Source organism: Protopterus annectens, chromosome 9.part0, assembly GCF_019279795.1.
Source record: "Protopterus annectens isolate FY-2018-M chromosome 9.part0, PAN1.0, whole genome shotgun sequence".
Taxonomy (NCBI): Eukaryota; Metazoa; Chordata; order Ceratodontiformes; family Protopteridae; genus Protopterus; species Protopterus annectens.
The window spans coordinates 176,425,072-176,452,985 of record NC_056743.1 but is presented as its reverse complement, the minus strand read 5'-3'; the positions used below and the strand labels follow the sequence as shown (position 1 = coordinate 176,452,985).

The 27,914-nt window shown below is 37.5% G+C and overlaps 1 protein-coding gene across 2 annotated transcripts in view; it reads left to right on the top strand.

Moving 5' to 3' along the window:
* The window catches only part of MRPS35 (mitochondrial ribosomal protein S35), a 556,289-nt gene extending 529,001 nt beyond the window's left edge, over nt 1–27,288 (top strand). The window contains exon 8 of one of the 2 annotated variants that reach the window (XM_044082715.1): nt 26,758–27,288. In XM_044082715.1, the coding sequence (XP_043938650.1) occupies nt 26,758–27,030 (273 nt within the window). In that variant the 3' untranslated portion in view covers nt 27,031–27,288. The remainder of the gene's footprint in view (nt 1–26,757) is intronic. The other variant, XM_044082717.1, reaches the window with a different exon arrangement.
* The last annotated feature ends 626 nt before the right edge of the window (nt 27,289–27,914 follow it).

Genomic DNA, 27,914 nt, shown 5'->3' with positions numbered 1-27,914 from the left:
AGCATTGTTCAATAGATTTTCATTGGTTAGTTCAAATGAATGGTCAGTATATATATATATATATATATATATATATATATATATATATATATATATATATATATGGGTGTTAATTACTGTTGTATTTGTCTGATGAAGTCTAATTTTATGTGACGAAAAACATGGTGATTGTCAAACGTTTAACGTTCAATAAAGCTGGTACTAGGTTCTCGGTTGTCCGGTGCAGTTTTGTCCTCACACAGTGCATCTCTCGTTTATTGGTTTACTATTTGCACTGTGCTTCGTTTTTTGATTTTATGTAGCAGATGTTTTACTCTAGGGCTGCTGCTTTTGGGTCAGTGATAAGGAGGTATTCTTGGCTTTGGCTTCAACCTTTGCCCGATGATTTTAAGGCTAAGTTGATGGATGCCCCTCTTTATAATAAACACATTTTTGGTGATGCTGCCGCTGATATGCTCAAGCCTCTTCAGGATAAGGACAAGGCTTTATAGGAACTTAAACTTGTGTTTGTTTCTCCCATGCCTAAATTTCAGAGAAACTGTCCAAAGCCAGCCTTTGTTTGCAGGCAGTCTTACCCTACTCCTAAGAGTAATAAGGGTGGCAAGCGGGCTCCTCCTGCTAAGGCTACACAGACTTCAGTGCCTCAGAAGTCTCCTTTTCTGGATAAAATGTGTGCTGTCTGACTATTCTATTCTTCCCTGCCACTTTCTTCTTCTTCCTCGTTGCCTCTCTCTCTCTTCCTGTTTGGCTACAGATTACTCAGCATTCCTGGGTCCTGTCCATTATTTACCATGGGTATTTCATGGGTTGGAAATCTATTCCCCCTTTTATGGGTGTTCCTCAGCCTCCTCAGGCACAACTATATTTCTAGAGGTGCTTTGGGACCTTTTGACTCAGGGTACTTTTCATGAGGTGCCTGTGTCCCAAAGGGGGAGGGGTTTTAATTCAGGATGTTTCTAGTACCTAGAAAAGAGGGTACTTGGAGACCAATTCTAGACCTCTCTCATCTAAATACTTTTCTGAAGGTGCCCTCCTTTCAGATGTTGTCCCTTCAGTCATTGTTCCCTCTGTTGCTTCCTTAGGCTTATATGGTGTCTCTGGATGTCAAGGATGCTTATCTCCAAATCCTGATCCATCCTCTTTTCAGGAAGTGTTTACGTTTCTCTGTTGCTTCCTGGCATTTTCAGTTCTTTGCTTTGCCCTTTGGCCTTTTTACTGCCCCAAGGGTATTCACCAAATGGCTTGCTCATATGCTTATTTTTTGCAGAATTCAGGGGATCCAAGTATTTCCTTACTTGGTTGACCTCCTATTTCAGACATCCTGTCCAGCGTTCCCGTTGTAAAATATTCATTTTGCCGTTTCCCTTCTACAAAGCCTAGGATTCACAGTAAACTTCAAAAAGTTTTTTTTTTTTTATTTCTTCTGAAGACCATGATTTTCTGGGATGCAGAATCCAGACGGCACCTATACTGGATCCCTGTCACCTCGAAAGGCCTTGACACTCATTTTGTTCTTTCATAGTCTTCTTTCTCTGGTCTGTGTTACACTCAAGGAATTTCTGAGCACTCTGGGATTCATGGCATCCACCATCTCTGTGCTCCCTCTGGCCAAACTCCACATGAGAAAGTTTCATTGGTTTCTGAAGTCAGTTTGGCTTTAATGTGTGCATCCCCTAGACTTTGTTGTTTCTCTTCTGCCTTATCCCAAGAAGGAACTTCCCTGGTGGTCCAGCAGTTGTCTCTAAACCCAGGGTTCCCTTTCATCCCCCCTCTTCCTTCTCAGCAGCTGTTCACAGATGCTTCAGACTTGGAATGAGGAACAGCTTTTGGCTCCCTAAAAGTGCAGGGGGTGTGGTCGCCTCTTCAACAGAAAGAACACATCAGTATCAAAGAGATGAGAGCTGTTCTGCTGACGCTTAAGGCTTTTCATCCTCTTTTCTCCCCCGGATCTCTAAGGATATTTACAGATAATACCACAGTGATGTGGTATGTAAACATGGGGGGGGGGGGCGACAGGATTTTATCTTCTTTGCCATTTGGCACTCCTAGTGTGCCATCTTGCTGTCCAATATCAAGTGACTCATGAGGCATGGTGACAGGTACTCTGAGCAGATCCTTAACTCAGTCCGGTGAATGGATGCTTCACAGGGATGTGTTTTTGGACATTGTCCACTAGTGGGGTTCTCGTCAAATATATCTGTTTGCATCCCATCTGAACAGACAACTACCTCTGTTTTTTGCCAGAGTCCCAGGTCCTCTGGTTGGGAAGGTGGATGCCCTATCTTTTTTTTGAAAGGGGATTTTTTTTTATGCTTTCCCTCCCCTTCCCCTCATTCCTGTCATTTCTGTTCAATTCAACAGGATGCTCCCAAAATCTCATTAGTAACTCCCTTTTGGCCAAGACAGCATTGGTTCCCCTCTTCTTTCGGCATTTAGACAAGGGCATTCATCACTAGTTAACACAGAGTAGACCTGCTAACACAAGACAAGGGATCTCTCATCCATCCCCACCTGTCCACTCTTCAGCTGACACTGTGAGTGATAGGATTTGATTTCAGACACCTTTTTTCTGAGGATATGCATAGGGTCCTGCAAGAGGCCAGGAAACCAATACTAGGAAATCCTACTTATCCAAATGGAAGAGTTTTTTTTGCTTGGTGTTTTTTCTTGTAACGTGGGTCCACTTCTGTGGATGTTCCTTTGGTTCTCTCTTATTTGTGTGAATTGCTCAATGCTGGGTTGGCTTATTCTTCTGTTAAGGCCCACTTATCCACTATCTCTGCTGGTCTGCCTTTATCTCCTCGTTTAACTTCTAGATTTGAGGCTAAACAATTCCTAAAAGGTGTCCTTCATATTAGGCCTCCCAAGAAGCCTGTTCCACAACCCTGAGAACTTAATTTTGTTTTGGAAAATTGACTTGAGCTCCTTTTGAGCCTGCAGCTTCAGCTTCCTTGCAACATTGCTCTTGGAAGATTGTACTTTTATTGGCCCTTACTTCTGCCAGATGGATGCCTGAGCTTCAAGACCTCGTGGCTTGTCCTTTTTTGGTGTTTTCATAAGGACGTACTAATCCTTCTTTTATGTCCAAGGTGGTGAATCGGGGTCCATTTCCCACTTTCTTCCCTTGTTCGCACTCTGCCAGTGAGAAGGTGCTGCACATGTTGGATGTGTATGGACACAACTCAGATTTTATTTGGGCAAGACTAAGACTGTTAGGAAATCTGATCAGCTCTTTGTTTCTTTTCATCCATGGTCTTTAGGATTAGCTATATCTGAGCAAACTATTTCTTCTTGGATCTCAAAAGCTATTTTTCCCCTTTCGTGGTAAGATCCTTCCTTTGTCTGTTAAGGCTCATTCTACTAGGGCTGTGGCATCTTCTGGTGCTTTTTCAAGGGTTTGAATACTAACTCTAATCTTGAGGCAGCTACCTTGACTTCTCTGCATACATTGACTAGGCACTACAAGTTGGATGGAATCTCCAGAGCTAAGTTTCTTCCTGACCTTTGGCACTCTCCCTAGTGTTATGAATGCTACAACAGTGAAATGGAAGGGCATAGTCCAGTTGTGTAAAATCTTACCATAATGGTAGAGGTCTATCTGTTCATTGTTGCAGTATTCGCTCCCTCCCTCCTCCCTGTTGTTCATTTGCCTTCTGGATGTACCAGTTAGTTTTTCTTTTCCTTGAACTGGCATTCCTACTGGGGCTCTCAGTTCTGAGGTTGGTATATCTGGATGTCACCTTTATGCCATACACTAAGCAAGGAGCCATTTGTGTGACGTACGGCATACTTTAAAGTAACCTAAAGACTTTGGTGTACTGGCCAGACATCAGGCCGCTTGGCAGGGAATCTGTAATGTTATGAATACTGCAACAGTGTAGCAAAGGACATGTACAGTTATGGTAAGATTTTACAGAACTATACTTTCTCCTTTCTTTTGGAAATGTTCGGGGCAGTTACCACAAGCTTCTTAGAGTGGATCTACTCACACAAGGTCAGGGGTGTTTGATACACCCCATCTCCAATCAGTTTCAACTGCCTGATGATACAGTCTTAATTCCTTTTAGACATCTGTTTACTGAAGAAGTGCAGCAGGCACTAATGGAGGCAAGGAAGCCTGTTAGCAGAAAATCATGTATTAGTAAATGGAAAAGATATTATTGATGGTGCTAACCAACACCCATTCAGGGCCAGTTGTTCTCTAATTTTACAGTATTTGTGTGAGTTGCTGTCTTATGTCCTTTCTTAGTCCTCCATCATGATTCATTTATCTGCTATTTCAGCATGTGTATCACTGGATTATTGTCTTTCAGTGCATTCTTATGTCAAAATGTTTTTGAAAGGGGTTTTGCTTCATAGGCCTCTAAGAAAACAAATTACCTTGGGATCTGGAGGTTCTTTACATATGGAAAACTGTTTTATTAATTGCTCTGACCTCTGCAAGAGCAGTATTTGAATTTCAAGATCTTATGGTGAGTCAACCCTCTCTCATTTTCACAAAGTCATGGTTTCTTTGAGAACTAATACTCCTTTGTTGTCTAAAATGGTATGAGTTTTCTGCCAAACTGTCCATCTTCCCATTTTCTTTCCTGAACTAAAAATGAGGGAGAAAGGATACTCCATACCTTGGATATCCACAGACAACTCGGGAACTATCTTGATAGAACTAAATCTTTCAGATCTTCGGATCAGTTCATTTCTTGTAAAGGTAAGAATAAAAAACAACTTGTGTCAAAACATACTATTTCCAAATGGTTGGCTCAGGCCATTAATTTTTGTTATACTCACCACAACAAAACTGTTCCAGGTATGGTCAAGGCCCACTCTACCTTCATCTTCACTGGCTTCATCTATGGGTGTTTGGAAAGGGTTTGATTTTAGAAGTATTCTAGAAGGAGCAACATGATCCTCTATACATGTTTACAAGACATTACAAACTTGATTCTTTCTCTCGCTCTAGATCAGGTTTTGCTAGGGCCATTCTCTAGGAGCTCCTGGACCCTTCTCTTGCCACCTCCCAAATGTTGTAAGCTAGGGTAATCTACCCATGTAGCCAAGGTTATAGAAGCAGTGATCAGTATGATGAACATAGTACATTTGTGTAATTAAACGTACCATAACAGTATATGTTTGAATCACTGATCATTGCTGCAGTAGCCACTTCCTAATCACTCTTTTCTGTGTATGTATGTTGTTTATACCAGGGTGTGAATACTTATTTTGTTTTTCATAGCATTGTCCTTTCATGGCTCAGTATTTGGCATGAAAGCTCTGAAGGGCTTGGTAACAAACCTATCTTTTTAGTAATCTCAGCTCAAGCTGACTGACTGGGTACGTGGAAGGTGCTCTAAAGCTTTGGAAACTGACTGGCTGTCATATCCTTGGCAAAATATAACCCATATAGCTAAGACTACTACAGCAATGATCATTCAAACATCTACTGTAATGGTAAATTTACTTGTACAATTATACTATTAGTATATTGTTTTTCAATAAGTTGACATGGACCCTGTACACACACATGCTTTTTTACACACGCACACACACACACACACACACACACATATATATATATATATATATATATATATATATATATATATATATATATATATATATAAATGTGTGTGTGTGTGTGTATGTATGTATGTATATATAGAAAGATACAGAATGACAGATAAATACACATACACACACAAATATACAAACACACACACACTTCTACACATACAAAAGCCCACTTGTCATTATGATGCTGCACTTGAGTGTCTTAATTGCTTTTAGTATCAAAAATTATTAGATTTTTGAGTCTTTCATTGCAACAAACTGATAGTACTCAAAGTAAAACGGACATAAAATAATCCATTGATACAGACATTGCATGAACACTTACAAATGTGTAAAAAGGTGCAACAGTGTTGGAGTGTACTAATGGCACACAGACAGTTCAACACACTTAAGCTCATTTTTTGATAGGAAAGCCTGATCCTGTTGAAGGGCACAGAGCTGTACTGACAGACGCTGCCATAGCTAGGGCGGGACATATGGAGGGATACAATCCACACTGAATTACAGTTGCAGATCAGATCTTGTAAATCAGTTTACTTGCCAGCAGTCATTTAAACAGCCATGATTAACATTGTAGCTGCTTAAAATATTTAAAATTCTGGTCTGTGTGCATGTGTGTGTATTTATGTGCAGCAGCTGTAACAAGGAACTAATATATGTCATTACTACAGTTTCTGTCATAGAGATCGGTAAGGGCTGTAGCAACATAGTAACTCTTTGTTTAGACCTGGAAGACGTTTTTTGAAGGTGTGTGGATTTGAAGGATTGCCCAGGGTGCCCATTATCCCAGCTACAGCTCTGCAAACTGACACAGCCTCAGTGCTGGTATATACTATCAGCAGCGTAGGACATAACACAGGCAAGCCACAGAAGAATGCAGCTGGGCACAGCAGCTGAAACATAGCATGTAGCTATACAGCACTGGTTGTATTTGTATGTGTGTGGCTTTGACCCATAGTAGGGGCACAAGAAATACAGAAATTGTGTGCATTTAGATCAGCATTTATGAACATATTCTGCTTTGTAGTAGCCTACAGAACAAAGCCCAGAAGGAATGTTAGAAGATGGTATTTGTGAGCCAATAGCTCCTTCCTGACTAGGGACAGCTACAGCTACGTTTAACATTTAGTAGTTCTGTGTGATCATGCATCTTGATATGAATTTATTCACTGTGCCAGTGATAAGATAGCAGCCAATGGAGTCTCATGTACTGTGCGTGTATGTCCTCTTTTATTGGCAGTATTTATAGGTATGTCACATGTGACATAACAAGCCACAGGTCAGTATATTGCCCAAATGCAATTCTTTGTGGCTAGATATTAGAAATGCTGTCCAGGATACTTGTATTGTGATGTCATTGCAAAGTATAACAACAAATTGGGAAGAAATTTCTGGATGCATTCTTAAAAATATATATATATATATATATATATATATATATATATATATATATATAGCTAGATATAGATAGATATATATATATATATATATATATATATATATATATATATATATATATAAAAATATTAATGTACTTAATGTGAACAGAAGCCTACAAATGCAGACAGTATGTGTATGCACAAAGGATTCAGGAATGTAATATTCTTGGCATAAATATGAACATCTACAGTGGATAATGCATGTCATGCACCACACGTGTGCACACACAGCTGCAGGAGGAAGTGTGGCATCAGTCCTTAACTGTGTATACAAAAGAACGGTTGAACAAGAAGACAGCTGATTGCTGACTTTAATAAAAAGCAATTTCAGTAGCTAAACAGGTAGTAGACTCTCCTTTGGTTCAGAAGGCTGTGAGTTCTGTTCCCACACCAAATAGTTGGAATAATGTTTCATGTATTGACACTACATTGCAACATAATGGGACTGCACTCTTAAGTGTGCAAGGCCTCATTTGCCTGAGTTGCTGGTAGTACAAATGGATGTAAAAGATCCCACAGCACTTGTCTTAAGGAGTAGTTGGTCCTTTATTTTGAAATGCATTTACAATATATAATATTTACAGTATTAGTTTCTCAATATTCAAATTTCAGTCCTTCAATTATAAACTTTTTATTAAATTTTAACCCCCACTCCTTTTTTCCAAAGCCAAAATCTTATTTGATTTTTCCCAATATTGTTGCCAAGTCCCATTTCCCATTGAACATTTATTTCACTCTTTGGTTCCATATGACATTAAAGATTCTTTTATCTGTCTTTTATTTTTATAAAAGCCATATCCAGTCATGTCCATATTTACATCTTCCACCCCCCCCCCGTTATATTATTAAAATATTTTTTCCAAAAGTTTTGCAACTCTTTTACATTTCAGAAATACATGTTCAGACAATAATTATATGTTCTTTCCGCTCAATTTTTATAAGGCATATTGGCCTTCTCTGGCAATTTGTTATAGGCAACCTTCACAAAAATCTTGATATTCTGACGTGTTCTTGCATCTGTCTGTTCTTGCTGTTAAAGTTTTTATTTATTTATTCCTGTAGATTTCTCTGAGGGCATACAAAATAGAACTTACACATAATATTTTTATCCCCATATTTTTCTGTCATTTTCAATTTCATAAAATTTCCCATAATATCTTTTCCTGCCATAATTGTATTTTAGTGTTCATACCTTATTTTTCCCTTTTAAATCTTTGTGCTAACTTCCATTCTTTTTCATACTTTTGTTCTTGTATCCTAGTTAGTAATCCCTCATTATCATCTTTCATCATTTTAAGAACTGTATACAAATTCAATGAAGCTGCATAAACCATAGGATTAATTAGTACTAGACCTCCCTTTTCTTTCACAACATGTAAAGTGCTTCTTTTTACACGGTTAAGCCTAGAAGCCCATGTAAATGAGAACATCATGGTATGCATCTCGTCAAATTCCAATGGTGAGCTAAGTACCGTAGCTAAGTAAGCCATTTTAGCTATTAATACTGAATTTATTAAATATATATTAAATGTATCTTTTTCTTAAACAATAACCTAAAACGTCTGCAAAGCATACATGTATTACTCATTTTTTTCTATCATCTTTTTCCATTATAATTCTCTTATTTCCCATTTTTGAAAATGTTTTCCAAAGACTTCTACTTCTTTCTTAATAAATGCAATTTCTCCCATTGTCCCATCATACCCCAATCCTCTACTGTTTTCTCTGTTTAAATATAAACCTATAGCCTTTAGAGATTCATTGAAATAGTTCACTGTTCCTATCATTCCTTTCACATTTTTTTGTAATGATTATGATGTCATCTGTGCAAGGTAACATAATAGGCAATTTTATATCTTTAGTAGCATATCCTTCTTTTTTCATATCTTGATTTATGTGAGTTCACGTTCATTACCAGTGGAAGCATTAAGCTAATTCATGGATACCCTTGTCTTATTCCTCTCTTTATATTTGTCTCCTGACTTAGCCAACTGTTTATCAAGACATTATATTTTGTTACGTTCATAGGCAGTAGCACATACATTTGTTATCTTTGTACTTATATTGTAAGAGTAAAACATTTCCCATAATATTTCATGCTGTATTGTATCAAAAGCCTTATGCAGATCACCTATCATGATTTTTATTTGTTCCTTCCCCTATATACAGTCATCTACCAAATCTCTTATCATTAATAATTCCTGATTGCCTTTACCTTTAATACTATAAATTGTATCCTGTATGATGTTATGTTGTTTAACTTCCATTCTATTTTGCATGATTTTCATAAAACTTTTATCATATGTGTTGTTTATCACTATTGGTCTCCAATTCTGTATTTCATGTTTATCCCTTTTTTCCATATAAACTTTAAAATGACAATACATGATTTTTATACTTAAATCCCTCTTTCAGCCATTCATTAAACACACACATTAAGCACTTTTTTGCCAGATTGATATATATTTGTACATCTGATATTATATTCCATCAGGTTCTGCTACTGATTCTACATTGACTAACTCTGATATTATGTCCACTTCTTCTAGAAGTATTTCCTCTCTTAGTCCTTATCATTATGTTCTGAAAGCCTTTTAACCTTGCATTGCTCTTTCTCTTTTCTTTAAACATTTTTTACATAATTATTTTTTTTTGCCTGTTCTCTATTACTCCTGCCATCTTTTCTGTCATTATACTATTGCCTTCTTTAACTAGTTTACCTTAAATACTGAGCCACTTCTTCCTTGCAGAAAATATCTTTGTATGATAAGTATTTATTTTTTTTCCTTGATTCATCTTATATATTTTTTCTTAATAAAATATCCTGTCATTTTTTTATATTATTAAATGCTTCATTGCTTAGTTTTCCATAACATCTTTTTGCTTCCCTCCTATTATCTAATTGCCATTCCATATAAAATTTATTGTACATTTCTTTAAATACTGTCCACCATTCAGAACAGTTTTTATAAAATTATCTCATACCAACATGATCGTTCCGAAGTTCTGTTAAAAATCAATTTTCCTTTTTCATCCCATTTTTTTCATTGTGTCTCTATTCATTTTTTCTATTTTTATATATTATTCTTTTCATTTAATCTCTATCCAGATAACTACATGATCTGATAACCCTGTTTCTATTGCACCTTCGATCTGATAACCCTGTTTCTATTGCACCTTCCTCTATAGTCTCTATAACTGATATCAAGAAATCATCAATTTCTGTACTGTTATTCTCTACTATGCATCCGACTAGATTTCCACATCCTATATTTACCATATCTGATTACCTCATATATTTTATTTACATCACCACTCTTTTTTCTACTCAAGTCACAGCTAAAATCCCTTGCAGTTGTAAAATCCATGTTTTTTAAACATATTTTCTCTTTCTTTGCTTGTAATATGTACATAAAGAGCAATACTTCTATAAACCTGTTCCCCCCACCTTATATCTAAAATCATTATTCTACCCATTAGAACCAAAGTCATGTTTTATCCAATTCCTTACATAGAATACATTTACCTGTACAAGTTTTTTTCCCCAAATTCCAAACTATATTACCTCCCTCTGCCTGTCTGTATTCTTTCATCTTTAAAAAAATGTCTTCCAAAACTATATCTTTGTTGGCTCTTTTGTACCATTCTAGAATTCCTAATCTTCTAACTAAACCATTTATGCTCTTTACATTTACAGCTACTATTCTATAGATATCTTTCATTTTCAATATTCTTGCAAAGTCATTTTTCTAACTTTATTCATCCTTTCCCCTTCTTTTTTCTTTTATAGAGCCTTCCTTAAATGTTCTTCTCCTCTCTCTCATCCTTTTACCAATTGAATTTTTCTTTTCCTTCACTACATTCCATTGCACATCTTCATTATTACTTATTTCTGAACCTTCCTTTATTTATTTCTCTTTATTAGCTTCTTCCCTGTTTTCTCCACCTTTTTCTTTATCATCTCTCACTATTCCCTGTTATGTATCTCATATGTTTGTTCTTGTTCTTTTCATTTTTGATGAGTATCTTATTCACCTTTTACAATACTTATATTTCCTTTGCAATCCATCCACATATGACCATTTATTTTACATTTCTAACACTTTAAATCACTTTTCTTTTACATTGTGTCCCATTTCTCCACATATATAGCATTTTCTTTTTAGAACAATTACTAACTAAATGATCTGAAGTACCACAAACAATGTTTTTGATTGGCCCCAGTATTTCACAACAACTTTATTACCTTTGACATTTATAATAGTAGGGACTATGGCACTGTATTACAGTCCCATCTTCCTGGCTGTAAATCTCTGTTATCAAAAACTTTAGAGATGTCCATAATGTCTTTACACATTTTATTTAAGCATCTTTTCAGAATATCCTTTTCCACTTCCATTCTAAATTGAATATACATTTTTTATTTCTCTATTAAATGCTTTAAATGCATACCTGTTCCAAGGATTACGGTCTTTCTTTTTTTTCTATCCCCCCTAAAATTTTTCCAACATGTAACTAGTCTGAAATGTATCATCATAGAAGGTTTCTGTGGTTATGTGAATAAAAGCTCTTACTTCAGATGCCTTTGTACATAAAGGCATTATCACAATCTTTATATTTGTCCAATCCTTCATCTTCTTTACTGGAAAGTCTGACAGTGAAGTTTTTTTTTTGCCCTTGTCCCTGCATTATTCATATTTTCATTTTTCATTTCTTTGCTTCTCCTCACTGTTTCTATGTTTCTTCCCAGTGATGGCATGTGCTTCACCACCTTGCATTTTTTTTACATGATGTCACTCCGTGTATTTTGTTCCCACTCCCAAGTTCAGGTTGTATTCAAAAGGTCCAAAAGTAAATCATCCTGCCACCCTTTTGATTGGAGGGTTGCAATGATAACACCCATTAGTTGTTTCTTCATCTTCTCTGAATAACTGCCCCTGGAACAAATCTTCAGAAGCCACTAAGTGTTTGACTGCTTTCTGTGTCCTAAATTTGCCTTCCACATCTCCATTTACACAAAGAGAAGACTTGACCATCTTATCCTTTCTTCCTTAGTCTACCAATACACCAAACATCTGCCCTGAAGGCTTAACTGCCGTCTCCAGATCCGCCAAAGCATATATGCAGCTTGGCTGCCTTCTCTTCCCTCCTGCTACCCTTTGACTTGTCTGCTGCTATAGCTGAAGACTCAGCTGCCTTCACAGATTAGTATTACCACAGCCAAGCTCCTGTGGCTCCATTTTCCACCCTCCCTGCTTCTCCAAGCCATAACTGTACTTGGAACTGAAGAGAGAAGTCTGCAATCATGCTTCACTCATAGACACAACACATCAAGTAGGGAAAGTTCCCTGATACTCTGGCTAATTTCCTTTAATTAGTACAAACACCACCTCGGGTCCCCACATCAAACAGGCCATTGGCCTTATGGGACTAACCTGGTCAAAGTATAAAAAAAAAATAAAAATAAAAAAGTGCTATCTTTGATCATAGGTGCAATGATATGTAGTACAGTTGCTTAAATTTAGACCACTATTCATCAGATCTTTTGTGCAGAAACAAACACTATTCTTTACTCATTTGCCTTAGAACTTGGAGTTCACCTCCAGGATCCATAGTTAAAAGTCCTTGATTTTTTTTTTTCATTTTTTTTCTTTTGTTTGTTTGTTTTCCTCAGAAATATTTGTTTTTTTGTATAACATGAACATTTTAAGCAGAGTAATACATTAAGTAACTCAAGACAACCTTGAAACATATCAACAGTAACATTTTCATGTCTTATATTTTAGTTTATAGCTTTATGTTGTGGACTTGTAAGGTTTTGCAGATTAGTTCCATGTTCAGTACTTTGTTGATAGTTAAACACAGCATGTCTTTACATTTTTCCAAAAAAAAAAAAGGATTAACCGTTCATTTTTCCTGTGTTTGTATTGTTTTCCAGTTTTATGTTTAGTTTCAGTTTTGCTGTTTCATTTGAAGGAGGACTTGTGTCTGTGCGGCTTCTGTTGGAGTGAAAAGATCTATAATGTAAACTGCTGTCATCCTCCAGATATTGTCAACTGTAGATCACATTGCTGCTGCATTTAATGGTGGAATATCATGTGACTGCCATTTATTGGCTTGTTTTATCATTTCTTTTATCCCTGGAGTGAGCATGGTGAGTCCAGAGGGATCAGTGCTTTACCCCAGCTAATGATAAATAAATACAGAGCTCTGCTAACTAACACCATGGTTCAGAGATTATTACATATCTGTGCATCAATCTGGTATACATGGCAGTGACTGTATCTTTGGTATTCTGAAAATTATCTTACATGATGGTTGTTTCACTTCTGCTATGGGATGCAAGTACTTTCACCCTGAATTATTGTTCATAGTATCCCACTAGATGTACATTGAATAAAAAAAAAATTCTAGACTTTATTTTATTTCACTTATTTATTTGTCTGCCCTTTGTTGACCGGGTTGGTCCTACTAGGCTAGTGTCCTCTTTTCGGGGGAGACCCGAGATGGTTATTATATTACTTGGGGAAATGTGGCCAGAACATCAGGGAACTTCCCACTGCTCCTCTTGATAGGTGCTGTAGGATCTTTTACATCACCCAAACTACCACCAGCACAAGTAGATGGGATCTCACAAATTACAGATTGCATATTTGTGTTTTCTATGGTAAATATTATAAGCCTCTAAGTGAATCCCAAAAGGACTTCATTGCCCTGCCCCTTGGTAAATAAGGTGGCTGCAAAATATTAACCTTATAAAAAAAGTGACGGGGTAGACTGGGATTTTTTTAGGTCAGGTTAGGCTCACAGAATGCATATTGTCAATGTCAGTGGCACAGCAGGTAGCACACCTGAGTTGCAGACTATCAGATGAGACTTTAATTGGTGTTTCTTTGATTATCACAGCTTATATACAGTATTTATATTATTTATATAATATACATTATTTATATTTTTTACACTGTTAAGAAATACGAAACAATCTCATATGTTGTCAAACGTTCCCCACACACTTTTTCCCAGAGCCAAATATGTATCTTTTTCAAGATCTCTGTTAATATCCATTTCCCATTAAATTTTACTTTGTCTCTTAATCTATAATGTCCATAAAATATTTTTATCAGATTTTTCAACCTCTTTTCATTTTGTGACCATAATACCCATATTCGAACATGTTCATATTTAAATTTTCAGTCTTTTCGAAACCTTTCAACATCTTATTACATACTTCTTCCCGTAACATCTTTACTCTAGAACATTTCAGAAACATATGCTCTGTTGTTTCAAACTCCCACAGTGATTACCCGCTGTATCTTGTTTTCTTTAATAAGGCATCTTAGCCTTAACAGGCAATTTACCTATAATCAGTCTCTTATATTAATAGCATTTCTTTTCTCCATATCTTAATGCTTCAATGGAAAAAAACATAATAATGTTCTTTTATAATATTCAAATGCCATCCTTTCCTATTCTTTTCAATATAATTTTTATTCAGTTTACATAAAATAATTTTATTTTGGTACTCTTCTTATATCTTCATTCACATAATTTTTCCACCCCCCCCCCAACAAAAAAAATGTATGTTTTATCATTCAGAATACATTCTGTTAAATTTCTGTTCAGTTTAAACATACTAAAGCTCTTTGCAGATTCAGGGATACTGTGTAAACAATTGGGTTAATTAACCCTAGTCCCCAGTCTTCCTTCAGATACAGAATCCCTCTTCTAAGTGGATTTAACCTGCATCCCCATATAAATGAAAATGCAATAGACATAATCTCTTTTTCATAGTTAGATGTAATCATGTAAATAGCTGCTAAATAGGTTAACTTGCCTAAAATAGAATTTATTGCATATACTTTTTATATGACAATGTATACGATTTCCAAAACATACATATATCTCTTAATTCCTGAAAATGTTTCTCCCACTGTTTCTTCTTATATTCACTTGATCCAAATACTATTCCAAATCTGTCTGTAACCTCAGGATTAAACTGTATTTCTTTTATATTTCCTGTAAATCCAGAACCTTTATTTTTCTCCTTATTTATATATAAAGCAAGCATATTTAAGTATTTATTTAGCTTTCTAATTCCCTCCTCCATCCATTCCTTATTCTCAGTAATTACAACTATGTCATCTGCGTATGTGTATATTATTGGCATTTGAATTTCCTCCATTATCTTATAACCTGGTATATTCAATCCTCTATTTTATTAACAACCACATTCATAACTAAAGCAAATGAAATGCTACTTGCAGGACATCCCTGCCTTATTCCACACTCTGTTTTTGATTTCTTCACTTAACCATCCATTTAAAATTCTTATATTGTTTTTTTCATATACCAAACTAATTATTTTTATGTCCTTTCACTTATAAGCCGCTAAAATATCCTATAAATATGTATATTGTATTCTGTCAACTGCTTTACTGAAATCTCTTATCATAACTTTGGTTTCCACCTTTTTATTTATAACATAATCTATTACTTCTTTTATTATCCATAATAAATCCTGACATCATTTCCCCTTTCTACCAAAAGTTGTATATTCAAGCAGTTTATCTACTTTACTTGTTAATCTTTTAGCTATTATTCAAAAGACAAGGAAAGAGTGTTCAGTGTGTCACCAGAACTTGAGTAAAGGAACCCTCCAGATGCAGGCTTTCCAAAGAGCCAAACTTTAATGTTTAAAAACCACCAGCGAAAAAAAATGATCCAGACAGTGAAGCGAGCACATAAACGATCCTTAAGCAAATGCAACTTCATCATAAACCTTTGTACAGATAGATAATGGTAATGAAATACAAGAAAGGTAATTCTTTGGGGTTTGTAAAACTTAAAAATGTGTTTCTTTAAAATAACCTAATTATGTTGCAGAGGTCTTTTTTTCTTCTTCTCAAGTGTACCTAAGCATGAAAAAGGTGTTCATTTTGAGTCTTAAGTCCATGTCCCTTGCTGTTCCACATTGAAAAGGTGTCTGATGAAGTCTGTATCATTATAGATGAAAACGCAGTTGCTTAGAGGAGCGTTTGTATGTTTGGGCTTGCTTCGCTGTTTGGATTGTTTTCTGGCCGGTGGTTTTTATATATTAAAGTTTGACTCTGGAAAGTCTGCATCTGGAGTGTTCCTTTACTCAGCTTTTAGCTATTATTCTCATAAATATCTTATAATTTGTGTTATTCAGCACTATTGGTCTCCAGTTTCTTATATCATCTTTTTCTCCTTTTTTCCATATAAATTTCATAATCCCAGTGCATATCACTCTATCTGCCAGACCTGTCTTTATCCATTCATTTAATACTACCAAAAAATACACTTTTTGCCAGTCTTCCATATCTTATACATATGATACTCAATACCCACTATTCCCGTAGCTACTTCCAAGTTAAATTATTTTAGTATTCCATTTAATTCTTCCATATTTATATTTCAATCCAAGCTGTCATAATCTTTCTTACTTAGTTTTTTTAACTGTCCATTTTGGTTTCACTTTTATCTCTCTTTTCAAACGTATGCTCCATATACTTCCTAATTACCTCAAGTATTCTGTTTTGTGTACTCTTTCTTTCTTCATTATTCTGTAATTCTCTTATTTTCTTGTACTAATTTATTCAAATATGGCACCACCTCTTCTTTTCTTCCTTGTAAAAAGTATGTTTATATAACAGTTTCTTAATTTTCTCCTGATTTATATCATGTATTTCATTTCTTTCTCATACAAGGTCTTATTTCTCTAAACACTTCCTTACTCAACTGCTTATATTTTAACTTATCTGTCCTTCTTTTCCCAGCTTGACACTCCAGAAAACACTTTTTATACTTCTCCTCCAACTCATCCAATTTTCGTAGAACATTCTGTTATCTATATGATATTTCCATAATGTATTGATCTCTTTCTTATCTGCTTTATCTAAATCATTTTTATTAAATCTCTTAACACCTTTACCTATTCTTATGTATCCTTCTTTCTCCTGTACTTCTATTCCTATGACTACATGATCCGAGAAGCCTATCCTTTTTATCCCTTTCTGCATAATTCTTGGATACTAAAAAATAAACAATTTCTATTTTTATCTTATTTTTTCTGTAAGTTCAATGATTGTTATTCCATATATATAACTTTCTACTTTTCATTATGTCATATACAATCATCTAACATCACTACTTTTTTTCCTTCTGTTTCTTAGATTGCAATTAAAATCCACTGCTAATATTATATCCATATTAACTCCTACATAATTTAGAAATTTTGTAAACATTATCTCGCTTTCCTTCTTTGCAATCTAAGCATATATTGCAGTAATTCTGTAAACATCTATATTCCACCTTAAAATTTATCAATGTTGTTCTTCCCAAGTCTGCTATTGGAAAATCTAATATTTTAATATTTTCCTGATATAATGCATCTATTCTTGAACATATATCTTTGCCTGCATTCTATATAATATTTCCACCCCATAACATTTCATTTTTAAATTTTTCTTCTTCTGTCAATATTCTCAATCCTTCTAATATAATTATATGTGTATCAAGTGAAACACACCATTCTGATATGCCTAATCTTCTTTTAATATTCTTTATGCTATTAACATTTAATGCTAAGATTTTCAGCCTTCTTTTAAAATAAGATTATTATTATCACCCATTTCCATTTTCTTTCACAGTTACTCTCTTAAACTTCCTTTTCATCTTTCACCCTTTTTCCTATAGAATTTTTCTTTCCCCTTGCTATCTGGCAATTTACATATTCTGCTTCACTCTTATCAAGCACCCCCTTCTTCTCCTCCCTTTATTTCATCTTTCCATTGTTGTCTTGTATAGTAATCTGTTCTTCTTTTTCCTTTTCTATATTCCTATCCATGTCATGTACAGAATCCTGTGTAAGTTCTTGATGTTCATCGTGCATACAGCTGCAGTCATCACAGATGGGTTCTCCTGCCGTCAGGTGGGTGCTCGGTCGGCCGAATTCCAAAGTCTTGGTCCGGCGTCGGTTGTCGTCGCTTCTTCCCTGACATCAGTGTGACAGGGGTATAAAAGAACCAGCCAACGCCATTTTCTTCAGTCTTTCTTGCCATGCGGTGCCCGAAGCAGAAGCAGTTCGCAAAAGCCGGTCGGCCAGCTCCTGAAATTACGAAAATTTTGCAACCGAAGTCTTCTTGAAAGCTAAGTACCCCATTGGGGAAACTTTTCTTGCCTCAGACCGATGTCAGACAAAGTTAATAATTGTATTTCATGTGGGAAGCAAATACCACATAAGGATTTCCATTCCCTCTGTATTCCTTGTTTAGGCCCAGACCACGACGTCTCGGTCTGTCGCTTTTGTGCTACATTCAACAAACGCACCATTAAGTGTCGGGCGGAGTTCGCCCAGCATTATTTTGGCAAAAAATTTAACTATATTATGTCGTCGGATACTCCGACTCAAGTTTTGTCTAAAAAGTGCAAAGATAAGGACCGACGCACGAGGTCCGCGGCCTCTACCGACACCACGCCAAAGCCAACTACAGGTGGTCCGGTTCGCAGCAAGGCGCCTACGCAGCCCCTGACTACCGGCGACACTTCATTGGCGGTGTCTCCTGTGCCCGAGGTCGCAGGCTCCTCGGCCCACACCCCGACTACAGATACCGAAGCCACTCTTGGCGGTGAATCTCAAAATGTGGACAGGTCTACCTCCTCTCAAGGTGTCTTCAGACCTTCCTCTTCTTTTTCCATCAAGGCTTTCACTAAGTCTAAAGCAGCCATGCATTCTAAGAGAAAAGCTACACAGGGCCCATCTCCAGGCCCCATGCCTAAAAAAACAGATGCTTAAAATGGCTGAGGATTTAATTACTCTTATCAGGGGTTCCCAACCCTCCCCGGACAAAAGGCCCAGAGTGGAGGAAGAATCCCCCTCCTCTGATCAGGGCTCCATTATATCAGAACACTCTGATGAACAGGAACATTCTTACTCCCCTTTTGAAGACTCTGATGCAGAGGAGTCCATTCCCTCTGTATCCCCCCCAGAGGATTACTCATTTGGGGAAACTTTGCATACCTTAAGGGAACACTTCCACTGGGAAGGCCAAGATTATTCAGATTCCAAGAAAAGGCTTAGGGAATTTCTCTTGCTACCTCAGCACAGGCCTCTGGCTATACCTCCTGTCTTGGACATACTAGATGATGTGTACTAGGAGGCCTGCCTTAACCCAGATTCTCTACCTCCAGCCCCAGTCAAGCCTGACAGGTACTACAGGGTTCCTGACTCACACCAGTTTCTATACAAAAGCCATGCTGCTGACCCAGAAACTATCTCACAGGGCCCCAAGGGAATTAAGGCCTCCACTGCTAAAAATCCATTACCTTCCAAGAGAGATTCCAGATCCTTAGAAAGGTGGGGAAAAAAGGTATATACCTCGGCCACCTTAACCATGAGGGCATTAAACTGTCAGTTCCATATGCTAATGTACCAACAGTTTCTGTTATCACAATTGAGAAGTAAAATGTCACAACCTGAACAACCAGACTTGAAGGAGTTGCAGGATTTGATGCATAGTGCAGAACAAGTGGGTAAACATACCTTACAATGTGGTTTTGATGCTCTAGAGGCCTCATGTAGAGCTGCTGTTACAGGATCAGTCATACGTAGACATGCCTGGCTCAAGGAACAAACCTTACCAGATCATGTCAAAGCTAAATTACTAGATGCCCCTCTACAAAAGGATGTATTATTTGGTGCTAATGCTGAGGAGGTATTAAGGAAAATGGAGGAAAAGGCTAAATCAATGCAAACAGTGAAAGATTTTCTACAGGTACAACCCCCACGTTTCAGTGGAAATTGGCCTTCCAAAAATTGGTCCTTTCCAGCCACGGACAGACCCCAAAGAGGTAGATACAGGCACCCGAGGGGCAGAGGGCAATCCCAAGGATCGTTTAGAGGCAGACAATGGCATGCTCCTACACAAAGAGGTGGTGAGGATAACTCGCAACCATTCAGAAAGCAAGCCCAATGACTTTCCCCTTTGCATGCCAAGCAAGACTCAAATGGCAGCACCCTTAGGCGGAAAACTGGCATTATTTTCAAAAAACTGGCATATTGTCACAAAAGACAAATGGATCCTGGACATTATAAACAGAGGCTACAGATTCCACTTTCACACCCTTCCAAAAATGAGAGGCATGCCAAACCTGCCACACAATCAAAGGGCAGAGGCACAAAGACAAATTTCAGATCTCATAGACATGAGAGCTATTCAAGAGGTACCTACATCTAACAAGGTCAAGGTTTTTATTCCAGACTATTCCTGGTACCAAGGAAGGGAAAAGATTGGAGACCTATTTTGGACCTATCCATCCTAAACACATTTCTACTCTTACCAAAATTCAAGATGCTCACTCTACAGCAGCTTCTTCCCATGCTGGGCAAGGAGTCTTGGCTGGTAACATTGGACCTCAAGGAGGCATACCTGCATGTCCCAATCAGACAAAATTGCAGAAGATACCTCAGATTTCTTGCAGGTTCAACCCATTATCAATTCTCTGCATTGCCCTTTGGCTTATCTACTGCGTCCAGAGTATTCACAAAATGCCTGGCATCAGTAATTGCCTACTGCAGACTTCAAGGGATACAAATATACCCCTATTTGGACGATTGCCTGATCCAAACGGACAGCAAGCACATTCTTCTGAAACATCTGGCTTATGTAATAATGTTGAATTCTCTGGGATACACAGTCAACAAAAAGAAATCAAGGCTAATACCCTCTCGGAAAATAATTTTCCTGGGTGCCAACTTGGACACAAACACCCAGATGGCCTACCTCATGCCAGAGAAGCAGGGGCAACTAACTCAGTACTTCAGAACTTTAGCAAAATGCACCAGGCTGACTGCAAGAAAAATCCTGCAGGCTCTGGGATTCATGGCATCTTGCATCTTACTAATCCCATGTGCAAAGCTGCATATGAGGAAACTTCAGTGGTACCTGAAAAACCTATGGTCTCAACACCGCCACAGTTTGGAAACAATAATACCACTAATTCCATGTCTTCAAAAGGAATTTCTGTGGTGGGCTCAAGCATGCCAAACAAACACAGGTCTCCCATTCAGCAAGCCTCAAGCAAATCAAGTCATCACAACAGACGCCTCGGACTACGCCTGGGGGGTGCACATGACAGATCGGTGCATTCAAGGCAAATGGTCCCAAAAAGAAAAGCACCTTCACATCAATCAAAAGGAAGTGCTAGCAGTAATAAATGCTATTATAGCTTTCAACGACCTTCTGCAACCAGGTCAACTATTGATAAGGACGGACAACACCACAGTAATGTGGTACATAAACAAACAGGGAGGAACCCATTCATACCCCCTATGCAGGCTGGCCATGTCACTTTGGAACATAGCCCTGGACTTACAAATCGAACTACAAGCACAGTACTTGCCAGGCAAGGAAAACACGCTGGCAGACAACCTAAGCAGAAATATGACAGATCCACACGAATGGAAGTTGCATCCTCAAGTTTTTATAGAGATAATTCAAGCATGGGGAAGGCCAGACATAGATCTCTTTGCCTGCCACAAAAATCACCAATTGACAAAATTCTGCTCAAGGATTTTTCATCCAAAGGCCTGGAGAGTGGACGCTCTCTCTTTCAGTTGGACATCAATGACAGTTTATGCCTTCCCACCTCTTCCTCTGCTGCCCAAAGTTCTATTAAAAACCAGAGCAGACAGACCAAAGATGATTCTCATTGCTCCAGACTGGCCAAGACAACACTGGTACCCACTCCTGAGGAGCCTGACGCATTCCCCACCATGGACCCTGCCTCTAATGCCTCTTCTTCTGACTCAGCACAGCTTCAAAACTCTTCACAGTCAGCTAAAAACACTCAATCTAGCCGCATGGAAGATTCCTTAGCATCACAACAGACCCTACTCTCCAAGGAGGTCCAGGATGTCATTTTGGAGGCCAGAAGGCCGTCTACTAGAAAAGCTTACTCCGCAAAATGGAAACGGTTTTGTGTCTGGAATGAGAAAAAGGGCCAGGATCCTGGAAAACTGAATTTACCTCAAATATTACAGTATCTAGCTGAGCTGCTAAGCAGTGGACTTTCATTCTCCTCCGTCAAAATCCATGCCTCAGTGATTTCTGCAGAATACAACACTGATCCACCCTTATTCTCTCACCCCCTCTTAAGACAGTTCCTCAGAGGGGCTAAGAGTCTAAAACCCCCAAGGAAACAACCAATACCTGCTTGGGATCTCAATTTAATTCTAGAAAAGCTGACCTTGCCTCCTTTTGAGCCAGCTGCCTCATCAGATTTGCAATATTTGTCCTGGAAAACAGCTTTCCTTCTGGCTATTACCTCAGCTCGTAGGGTATCGGAACTACAAGCACTCATGGCTGTGCAGCCTTTTATCATCTTCCATCAGGACAGAGTTTCCTTACGAACCAACCCGTCCTTTATGCCAAAAGTGGTATCCAGGGTAGCTTTGAATCAGGCTATACACTTACCTATCTTTTATCCTAATCCTCAAAACAGAGGGGAGAGATTACTACATTCCTTGGACATCCACAGACAACTGCGTTATTATTTGGGCAGAACAAAGCCTTTCAGAAAATCAGAACAGCTCTTTGTGTCCTATGCTATAGGAGCTCAAGGAAAGCCAATTCCCAAACAGACAATCTCAAAATGGATAGCCCACTGCATACGCTTTTGCTATTCCTTTCATGGCAAAACTGTACCTACAGGCATCAGATCTCACTCCACAAGGGCCACGGCTACCTCTGCAGCTTTTCTCAGAGGAGTTCCTACCAAAGATATTTTGGAAGCAGCCACTTGGAGTTCTGTGCATACCTTCTCCAAGCACTACCACCTTCCATTATACTCTAAATCTAGAGCGGGCTTTGCCACTGCAGTCTTGCAGGGCATCCTGGCTCCTCCTAGTTCCACCTAGTGCCTACCACCCTTTTCTTAGCTTTGGGATTCTACCCATCTGTTATGACTGCAGCTGTATACACGATGAACATAGTACAGTTTTGTACCTACCATAAATGTAGATGTTCGAGTGCTAATACAGCTGCAGTCCAGGTTTCCCTCCCTCCTTCCCCTCTTGGGACAGGCCTGATTGGGGTATTCATTCTTGATGTATTTGCTTGCACTACTGTATTTTGATTATATGGCATTGCTTTATTACACAAATTTATTTATTGCCTTCCTTCTGGGGGCACCTGACATCTGGGGCAAGAAAAACTGAAGAAAATGGCGTCGGCTGGTTCTTTTATACCCCTGTCGCACTGACGTCAGGGAAGAAGTGACGACAACCGACGTCGGACCTAGACTTTGGAATTCAGCCAACCAAGGACCCGCTTGACGGCAGGAGAACCCATCTGTTATGACTGCAGCTGTATTAGCACTCTAACATCTACATTTATGGTAGGTACAAAACTGTACTTTCTATAACTTCTACATATTCTTCACAATGCTCCCATGTATGTCCAGTTTTTCCACATTTTTTACATTTCATATCACATTTTTAGCTTCATGCCCTGGTTACTGCCAATGAAACAGTTTCATTTGTCACAATCACTAATCAGATGAGTATCTTTTCCACAAAAAAGTATGTTTTTGGCTGCCCTCTATATTTAACAAAGCCTCTGTTACCATCCATATTTGTCGCACTTGGAACGTGTACATTATCATTTTCCATTTTCAAAATAACCCCCTCATTCCCAGTCCCCAAGTCCATAAACCTTGATATTCATATAGTTTTGTTGTGTCCATAACTTCTTTACATATAGTCTTGAAATAGTCATTTAATTACTCTTTTTCAGTTTCTATTCTAAATTGTACCAAAATTCTCTTTTTAGTTTCTCTATTAAATGCCGCTCTTTCTCTCCCCAGTTCGCTGTGGTCTGTCATCTCCTTCAGATAATCATCTCACAATTCTCTGGACTGAAAGGTTGTTACAACACAATTTTGCTTTGCTGCCTCTTCATTGAAAAGATTTTGCTGAAATATCTCTTCCATACCACATATAGATAAGTTGTCCTTTCTTCTAGCTTCCACCTGTTGAAAAGGCTAGACTGCCTATTCTGATCCACAACTATGCCATTTCACTTTTTGCAAGGCAACTCTTCTTTCAAAACTTCCTTGCTCCTATCCACCACATTATTATTTAATGTAACATCTCTAGTTTCATCAGCAGTTAACACCTCCATTGCTCATTTCATCACTTGCTATTGCCTCCCTGCTTGTCTGAGCCACCTTCACACTCAGAACGGAAGCAAGAGGTGCATCCAGAAAGCGTGTCCCTATACAAGAAGAGTAGGGAAAGTACACTCAGAACGAAAGCAAGAGGTGCATCCAGAAAGCATGTCCCCATACAAGAAGAGCAGGGGAAGTTCCCTGATGCCCTGGCCAAATTTCCCCTAGTAGCATAAATACTGCCTCGGGTCTCACCTGAAAAGAGGCTACTATCCTAGTTGGGACTAAGCCGGTCAACAAAAGATAAATAAAATACAGTATCTTAGATAATGGGTGAAACATACACTAATACCATGTTGGAGAACAGATGTTCTCCAACAGGGTATTGATATACAGATGCTAACCAGTAAAAACACAAGTCAAATGTTCTATGGCAGCATATTAAGCTGCCTAGAAGCTCAACCTGAAAAAAAAGCTGCCTTTTTTATACACTCACTAAATGTGGTTTTGTTAATTAGCAAGTATAAGAAAAAGTAAACAAAAGAAACAAGTAACCAAGAAAACAAATTAAATTTCTACAAAAGAACAGAACCCTCCAATGGGTGAGAATACAGTTGACCAATATCTAGAAAAACTGTAATTAATTGATATCATAGACTTACCGCTTGTCAGCTAGAGCTACCACATCAGTTTTGTTCAGCAGCACCTTCAAAGACAAATGGTTTAAATCTGTTTTGTGTCTGTGTCCGAGCGAGAGTACACTCACATTCACATAAATGATTAGAATTGTAGAGTGTGGGATGAAATGATAGTGAGAGACAGCAGACATACCTCTCAACAACTTTGGTCAAGAATTTCAGATAAAGCCAATGAGGTCCAGGGGAAAGTTCGATATTTAAATAGAATAACCTGTATTTTCTGAACAATAGGAAGTATGAAACTATAATTTCTAGCTTCATTGATTAACAGAAATCTTCAATATTTTACAAGAAAATCACTTTTGAGAGACCATCCAATATTAGGGACAGCTTACAGACATGGGAGTGGTGGTTGCAATGCCTTACTTTTTGTTTTTGGGGTTTTTTTCATCTATTCTTTTAAACACAGCATTGTATCTGAAATATACTCAGTCGGGGAAGTAGTGTAATTGCTAGGTTCATTTTTGTGATGTGTGTGGATATTGAATGCTTGCATACCTCCTCCAACAAAATGTACATATTCTATAGCAAAGTTGAAGCATTAGGCAGTGGAACTGTTTAACATCAGAAATTAAAAAAAAATGCATACTAATAAGTACAAAACAATTTAACAAGTAACCCATTATGTAAGAGCAACAGTGTTCTGCAGAATGGGCATTATGAGAGAAATAACAGCCCTTCCAGAGGTGGCCAGACTATCCGCCTTTGGCATCAGTCCTCATAATACCCCTGGGTCATCCATTATTTCCCTGATAACACCCTCCCTGTTAGGCATGAGCTTCTTTCTGGTCTAGCTAATTGTACAAAAACTCTTTCTGGTCTAGCTAATTGTACAAAAACTCTTTATACAAAGCTCTGAATCTGTTATTTTGTCAGTTATATCAGTCTGAAGACCAAAGAAAAAATACAGGAGTTAAGAGGGCTTTCTTACTTGCTTCCCATCATAAGATTATTTGCAGACTATAGCTTCAGAAATATACCGGGCTAATTATCCATTATAACAAACAAAGATAGCATGCTCAGTATCTTAAAACTACTACTTTTAGATTGTTACCTGTGAAGTCGAAGCATATTCTAGACGGTGGAAAACAGTAATTCAGCATGTGTGATAGCAGTGTGTAGCAAGAGGCAGAATATATTTTCCCCAGGAAAATATGCCACATTGCTTTGCATTCCTTTTAAGGATATATTTAAAACACCAGCTGCTTGTTTGTAACTGTTGCATTTATTGTAAAGGAACTGTTGTTGCAGCTTTTTGTTATGATGGTAGCTGTGTTTAAAAGGAAAATTTATTCAGGTTAGCAGAAAATGCTCTTAACACTGCACAAGTATTAAACAGAAATTAGAGTAGTGGAAGTAATCTAATACTTACCTCTGTTAAATAGCCTAATTCCCATTTTTCACCCAAAAAGCTCAACCCTTTAATATTCACCAACAAGCTTCAAGGTCTAGAATGTTTTTCTGAACCTTTATATTGTACTTTTCAGTTAATATGGCCGTGGGTGAGCTAGTAACTTCTAAGGTTACCTGACTGCTGTTGTGTGTGAAGTGCCATTTTTTATCATATTTTCTTATTGATCACTGAACCTAGCAAAAATTACAATGTTGTACACATTTGTGTTTGCCTGTTTTTTTCTCTCTGTTACTGATAATATTTCTATTTTGGGAGAGTTACACAAATGTCCGCTAAATAGATAAAACCTGCTGTTTAACACCACTGCATGCCAATTTAGAACTTTTGCATTGATAATTTATCAGTGTAGATATTCTGCAGATTATCCTGTATAGCACATAAAAATGTAAACTTGTTTAAATTCTGTATTTTGTCATATATTGAAATGGCTTTTATGTTTTCATCTATTCAGAAAACAGAACCATGGGAAAGTGAAAAGACAGAAGCTGATATGGAAGAGTACATTTGGGAGAACAGTGCATCAGAGAAAAATGTTTTGGAGACACTTCAGAGAATGAGGGCAGCTGATAACAGTCCCACAGTGACCCATGAAGAGCTTGTTAAATCTGATGTGATAGAGGATTACAAGAATTCTATAGTAGCACTTAAAAATCTTGGAGAAACTGAAAGCAGTGTGTCGCAGTATAAACAGTCTGTACTAAAACTTTTACATTTGCAAACTTAAAACATCCTGTGAGTGTCCACAGTCATTTGTGCTAATTATAAATATCAATAAAGTTAGAGGGAGAACAAACTTTCTTTCTATTGTTGATCATGTCACAGAAGGCAGTATAACGGCTGAAGAGGCATTGAATGTAGCACCTTGGTAAAAAATATTGGTAGGTATGTGGCTGGTGCCATTATTTTGTTGTAATTATTCCTGTTTTTCTAATATGTTTTTTTTCAACAAACAAAATAAATACATTTCTAGACAGATATGAAACACTTTAGTCTTTTTGTGTGGTTGATAAATTAGGAATAAGTATAATTCTTCAAAACATAGTGTTTAACAGCAATATATTTAACTTGTTTTTCTCAACTCTTTATTTAAATGAAGAGAGCATAGCTACCTAGTAATGTAATATGGGAGACTCTACAGTTTTGTAATATTAACTATGCATGCATTTGTTTTCTAAAACTAGCTTTTTTTCTAGTCAGGGTCCTACAGGTGCTGAACCCATTTTCAACTACTGACTGTCTAAAATCAGATAATTATTGCTTGATGTGATAGCATCCCATCACTGGGCACGTGCACGCATTTGTGTGTGTGTGTGTGTGTGAGAGAGAGAGACACGTAAATAAAAAGTCTTTTTTTAAGTTTTGTGTTTTTTGGTAGTTTGTTTCCATCATTTTTGCTCGATGAGTTATATTGCAATACTCAAGCAACACTTGTAAAAATGTGTGTGTGTATGTGTGTATATATATACACACATACACACACACACACACACACAAACACAGAAACACACAATTATATATAAAATGTATGCATACACAATTTTGAGGCTTGCATGTCTTTAGGATGCAGGAGAAAATATGAGCACCCTGCAAAAAACTGAGATTCATATG